Source organism: Pygoscelis adeliae, unplaced genomic scaffold (assembly GCF_000699105.1).
Source record: "Pygoscelis adeliae isolate BGI_AS28 unplaced genomic scaffold, ASM69910v1 Scaffold55, whole genome shotgun sequence".
Lineage (NCBI taxonomy): Eukaryota > Metazoa > Chordata > Aves > Sphenisciformes > Spheniscidae > Pygoscelis > Pygoscelis adeliae.
This window is the reverse complement of record NW_008824804.1, coordinates 695,704-701,993: the sequence shown is the minus strand read 5'-3', so window position 1 is coordinate 701,993 and position 6,290 is coordinate 695,704. Positions and strand designations below refer to the sequence as shown.

The 6,290-nt window shown below is 45.1% G+C and overlaps 1 protein-coding gene across 2 annotated transcripts in view; it reads left to right on the top strand.

The window, feature by feature from the left end:
- SEPT11 (septin 11) overlaps window positions 1-6,290 on the top strand; it is a 29,759-nt gene that overhangs the window by 21,466 nt on the left and 2,003 nt on the right. The window contains exon 9 of one of the 2 annotated variants that reach the window (XM_009324016.1): window positions 2,045-3,106. The exons of the other annotated variant lie outside the window; for it this stretch is intronic. Coding sequence (XP_009322291.1) covers window positions 2,045-2,060 — 16 coding nt within the window. The 3' untranslated portion in view covers window positions 2,061-3,106. Of the gene's footprint in view, window positions 1-2,044; window positions 3,107-6,290 lie in introns of those variants that run through there. 2 annotated transcript variants of the gene reach the window in all.

The following is a 6,290-nucleotide window of genomic DNA, read 5'->3' as shown; positions in this document are numbered from 1 at the left end:
GAAACAATAAGTGTTGGCAGCTAATGTCCAAGCATGCTGAAATACCCTTCTGTGACGATGCCTGTAAATAGGATAGGCTGAAACACCGGTCTTCTCTCACGTGAGAACTCGGACATGGTGAGCTGTTTCCTTAAAAAGAATAGAAAATTTTGAAGACCCTTCTCCTTATCTCTTAAAGACGGTTAGTAGCTCAATGTTTTTAAGAACTCTACAGTCAGTTTTTTCACCTCTTAGATATGAGACTAGTGCAGTGTATCATGGTCTGGGGAGTTTTGTAACTTTTGGTAGTCAGCGTTAGCTACTGTTTGCTTCTGTGAAGTTGGCTGGCACGTGCACAGTGTTGTGGGTGTGATACGTGGATGTTTCTAGTGACCGTGACAAACACAGTTTCTGCTTTTGCTGATGCATTCACGGAAATCCAGTCATGAGGAACACGCACGTGTTTTAGTGTGTCCTTTCAGTGTCACTCCACACCAGGCGCTGTAACTGCTTCAATTGTTCTTTAGTGTCTGAATTACTAACGGAAGCTTTAAAGGGAAATGCTGATGCTTCTGCCTTGTAGCACACTTTGGTTTTTTTAAAGGCTTTAGAAAGGCTCCTTGCACTCTAATGAAAAGCTGCAGTTTATTTAGGTAAGGCTTTCAACCTTTCTCTGTGCTGACATGGACTGTGGTGGCTCTTGTGCGGTTGCCAGAGGAAATCCTTGCCGTGCATGATCCTTGTAGCCTCCCCAGAAAGTAATTCATGGGAATGCTGCTTTGTCAAGGTGGGATCAGATTTCTCCAACTTGGACAACGGAGACTTCCCACTGTGCTGTCCAAGCCAGAGGGAAGGCTCAGGGTGAAATCTGCCGCTGGCCTAACTCCATGAGGGAGAACTTGGCCCTATTCCTATAGGAACAACTTGTCTTTTTATACCTTTTTTTCATAATCTATTTCTCAGATTCCTGTAGCTTATGTGTTTTTCGTCTGAAGTTGTTGCCGCTCTGGCCTAATGACAGAAGCGTGCTGTTTTCAGGACAGCACATCTCTGTACCTCAGACACTTGTGTGACTGTAGGGTAGACAGGTACTCAAATACTTTCCTGAATGCGGGGCTGAGCATACTTGTCAGGCCCCTGCTGTAGTTTTGGGATGGGACTGTGCTTCAAACCTGAACAATCTGGAGATGGTTCCTGGTAATGGAATTGGCGAAACCAAATAGGAGCAGCAAATAGCCTTCTGGTGCTTGCCTGTTGTTTGGTAGATGGCCACATGCATGCCTCAACACATGCCGTTGTGATACTCGCTCATCCCCGACGCCTCCAGGAGCCGGGACAATCTGTTTGGGCTCTGTTTCTGTTTCTTTCAAGCTACTTCTGAAAACCAGATGAAAAACTTTTTTCCGGTTTCCTCTCTACATAATAGTTTCCAGTCCAATGTCTGGCCATCGAGGACCATGCTTACTCCCAAAGCAATCCCTGAGCTATAACACACAGCTATACCCCGAGCTGTAACGCGTATGTCGGGGCCTGGCCCAACACCCTGTAAAAAGAGGGTTTTGTTGATGTCTGAAGCGTTTGACTTGGTTCTGAAAGCTGATGTGCTGAAGTACTGGGAGACATCATGGTGCCCAGGTCTGAGATACCCGAGTTTGGGTAAGGGCTAAGCACAGAGCCTTCTGCAAGAGCGCCTGTGTAAAGTAACCCGGACTGGACACCTGCAGCCATACCGCCCAGCCATGCACGTTCCGAAAAAATGAAGCTTAAAGACACCAGCCGCTGTGTGGTTACAGACCGTAACCTTGACTAACTTACGCGGTTGGTTGTTCAGTAGTTCTGCCCCCTCAGTTTTCCTTTTTGCTTTTGCTTGTCGTAGGCTGGAGTAGAGCCCAGCCTCGAAGTGTAATTTCTTTATAATTCCATAATCCATCTGCATGCCCACACACCAGAGCTGGTTGCTGGTGTCGGCTCTCCCAGCTTTCTTTGATTTTGGGTTTTTTTTTTTCCATTTTGAGTTCAATTATTGCTAACTTTTTTGTTTTTTTTTTCTTTTTTTAACTTGCAGTGCAAGCTTCACATAAAGCCTGTCAAGCCAAGGATGTTCCTGCATTCACCTGCTTTTGCAGTAATGTGTCTCTGCCATTGTGTTCTTTCTTTTTTCTTTTTTTTTTTCCATTTTTTTAACACTAATAACTATTAACTCATCTAATAACATAGTGGGAACAAGAAGGAAGAAGGATTGGGTACAGGACTGTATGCAACTGGAAGTCCAGGGGTGGGTGGAGGGGCAAGGTAATGATACCATGTATTTCCCGTGTCAAAACCAGCAGCAGTAAATCATTCTTGGCCCCAAATTTGAACTGAGAGTCAGGGCTGGACGTCAGCAGCACGGGTGAGCGTCATTGGCTGGATCAGGTCCTCAGTGTCGCTGGCTTACCCAGCTCTCGGAGGGCTGGCTGCGATAGCCCTGTGCTGAAGGGGTCCCTGGGTCTGCAGAAACCAGCCTCGGGGAATTATTGCTGTACGAGAGTCACAGCCCCGTCCCCGGTGTGGCTAAACCCTGGAGTTCGGTCCGACCCATATTCCTTCAGTAGCTAAGGTGTTAGAGCAATACGAGTCCTGCTGTTGGGGGAGAGGGAAGGGGGTATGTGTGTGGAGATAACAAAAGTTTAACTGACCTTGCATGCCATTACATTTGCATGATATTTTTTTATTAATTCCTGGTTTTGTTGTCTGACTCGATCATACCGGTTGGCTTGGATTTACTGTCATGTGCTGGCGTATTTTTGCAGTTCAGTGTAGTAGCTACCCGCTGAATGCTGCGGTGGGAACCAAACGGTGCTGCCAGGTGCCTGGGAGAAGGACCATTTCTCCTTACCGCTTTCCGTGTATTACCTGCCTGACCATAACCTTGGAAACCTCTCTTAAAATGGTGCCTGGTTTCCAACGTGCGTGATCTTAGCAAGAGTTAGCAGCCCTTAGGGAACCAAGTGCCTGGGCAGGGGGGAAAGATATAGCCTTCAACATCCTCTTAGAGCCTTCAGGAGGATTCCTGCACGCACTTAAAAACAGACTTGCAAAGCTGTGGGATCCAGAATTTCACGTCAAGGGAGAGAGGGCGCCTGGACATATATATATTCTCCGCATTCCCCACCGGCCCTCCTGCCCCAGGCACAATCTCCCATTCAGCTGTCCCTTGAACATGCAAAGGAGATTTAGCATAAGCCAGGCCGCGCTCTGTGGCCAGCGCAGTGTGGGAATTGGTCTGTTTAATGTGTATTTTCTATGCCATTGCTTTTCGGACAGAGTCTTTCCCTTCCTTCCCAAGAAGTGGCGAGCCATGCTTACCCTATGACTTCTGGATTTCTTTCTCTTCTGTTGATGTACAGCCAGCGTTTCCACTGCTCCTAGCTAGGTAGTCTCCTGTTTCTTTAAAGCACTCTTAAAAGTAACTCGCTCCACTTAAGTCTCACGCACTGCAGTTCTTTGCTTGTTTCTGGGGTGGAATTTCTTGGCTCTGGGCGGGGGGGAGGGGAAGAGGCAGAATTCTCACCTTTTCTGAAGCCTTGGATTGGGAAATGTGTTTGGGGGTTAGCTTTTTGGGTCGTCTTGCTTTTTAACCCTCACTGCTTAAACATGGCTTCGGGCAGCAGATATTTAAATACGATGTCTTGAACAAACAGCAAAAGTTGATTGGAGGTAAATAAGCTGGAAATAAAATAATTGAGCCTTTTCTCCTTTTTTCTTTTTTGGTCTGATTTTAGTTTTGTTTGTTTGTTTTTTCTTTGTTTTAAATCACACCTCCTGGTCTTATGAACCACGATGCACTTTTTGTCAGGTTAAATAGGTTTCCTAGGGGGGGATTTGGAAAAAGGAAACTATGGTTCTTGTGGCTTCGGGCAAACCCAGCTTTAAAATCTCCAGTTATCAAGGAAGAAGTTTGGGTTTTGGCATGGGTTTTTTACAGTCGCATCATATGCACGTCATAGAATGCTTGTGGCGGTATGCTTTGCTTCAGCTGTCTCTGTGCATGTCCTCTTTTTAATTAGCAGCGTTTTGTGCCAAGTAGAAAACTTAATTTTAACATTTATTTGTCCTGCTTCATTTAACAGCCCTTCAAGGGACGTTTGGCAGGGGAAATCAGCTGAGTCTAGCTATATATATATTTTTTTTAATAGAAGGCTGTGGCCAAGTGCGTTAATGTATTTTTGGTTGGGTTTTTTTCTCCAGCAAAAAGCAAGCTGTTTTGGAGAAACCGGGAATAAACCATAAACTTGCAAAAGTTAAAGGTACTGTTTTGGTTTTTTGCCAGAGGAGATATTAATGACTTTTTTTTCCCTCCTTAAACCCCTGGGCCATGTTTAGCTTGTTACTGCTGCACTTCTCTCTTTCCTTTACTTATGCCTTTTTTCACAGTAGCCCCTGATTCTGCATGGATTAAATGAATCAGTCAAATCTAGTTGGATGTGCTTTCACCTTTGCATGTAAGTACAGTAGTAAGAGAGTCACCCTTTCTGCCTCGCTACTGATATGAAACCAGTTGTGTTTTTTCAGGGGGGGGTCTTTAAGTCCGCTTACTTACAAGTGGCATTGTTAAAACTACTTTAAAACTTTCTGCAATGATCTGCTTTTGCTGAGATGTTGAAAAGAAGCCATAGGGAACATGACATCCAGCTCCTGTTGAACGCCTAAAGCAACCCTGCACAGCTGCTCTGCATGCCTGAAGCTAGCAAGCCAGCTGGTGGAACTGTGAACAGACGGTTGCATGGGCAAAAAAGCCTTGCTTGAGAGGCACTGCAGCCTTTAATGCGCGTTAGACAGCAATGATAACTAGCCGATAATGCTCCATGTTGCTGACAAGGTGGATTTCAAACCTTGGAATAATATAAAGGAGCAAGGAAGCACACCGAAACGTGTGTTTCGGAGATGATGGTGTTCCCAGGGCATGGAACGAACCCCCAGAATGGGAAAAAAACCAAAATCCAGGTTGCTGAGAGAGGCCGTGATTGCTCTGTAGATGTGGGCATGCGTGCGTCCGGCAGTCAGCCGAAAAGGCGGAGATGAATAAGGGTTTGCTCCCCCAAAACCTCACTGGGGTTGCACAGTTACGTTCCAGGAGGGCAGTAAGTAGGAAGGCGCCCTTTGAGCTCATGTCATTAAACATATTCCCTTGCATCTCCTGTGGTGTGTGGTGCTGCCGGGGATGGGGGGAAGCAGTGACGGGCACCCACCCCGGGCTCCTCTGCAGCCTGAAAACTGCAACTCGTGTCACCCCCTCTGTGTGCTTTTGACGGCTTGAAATCCCGTCAAGGAGACGTGTATCTTTGTGTCTCTCTTTAAGCATGTCTTTATTTAACATGACCAGCGTTTCTCCAGGTAGCTCTCATTCTGCTTCTCCTAAAACGTCCAAGTGAGAATGGAAATGTCTTCTTGTGTGTGATCTTATCAGATATGTTCATTTGAATCCAGTTACCATTTGCCCTTCTAAGATGCTAGAAGAGTACGTATTTGTCTCTTCTCCGAGGACCCTGGTTGCATTTGCAGTATATGATACCCATGATGCTGTCATCGGCGTGTATCAGCATGGAACTGTACAAATATGAAGGGTTTTTTCAATTAACGGAAAATAAAGCTGTGAACAGCGGTAGAAATATTGTATTTGTATACATTTTTAATATCCTGTTTGCCTTAAACTATAGATGTAGAACTTTATTACCTTGCTATTTGAAAATAACCCATGTTTGTAACTAAATAATTGTGTAACCTCCATACAGTGTTAATGCAAATTACATGTATGCATCTGTTAGATATTGTCACTTTATTTGATGTTAAAATATTTCAGTTTTCAAATTACAAATTGAATAATAACCTTATAGCATAAGCTCAGTTATTTCTTGTCTATGCTTTAGGTCACATATACAAATAGCGCCAACGCTTGAAGTGGGGAGAGGAAATATATTTTTACGCAAACGCTTCGGTCTTGGCGTGCCCTTTGTGACTTTGTTTTGTTGTTGCCGTTTTGTAACGGTGTGACAGGAGGGGATGAGGAAATGTGAGGTTTCCCGACAGGTTGTTTTGTGCCTTTGAGATGCCTCTGTGGGTTTGTGCTGGTGTTTGTCAGTCGCTTTTTGTGCCAGTCGCGAGCTTGTTCTGCAGATCAGTCGGTGTCTTGAAGAGGTCCAGGCCTCTCTAGTGCAGCTGGTTTATATGACACCTCCCCAGTGCGCTCTTCCCTTCGTGGCTTACTTGCTTTAAAATGTTATTCCTCCTTTTTTTTTTTTCCCCCCTCTGTCACGTTTTCATTTCAATTC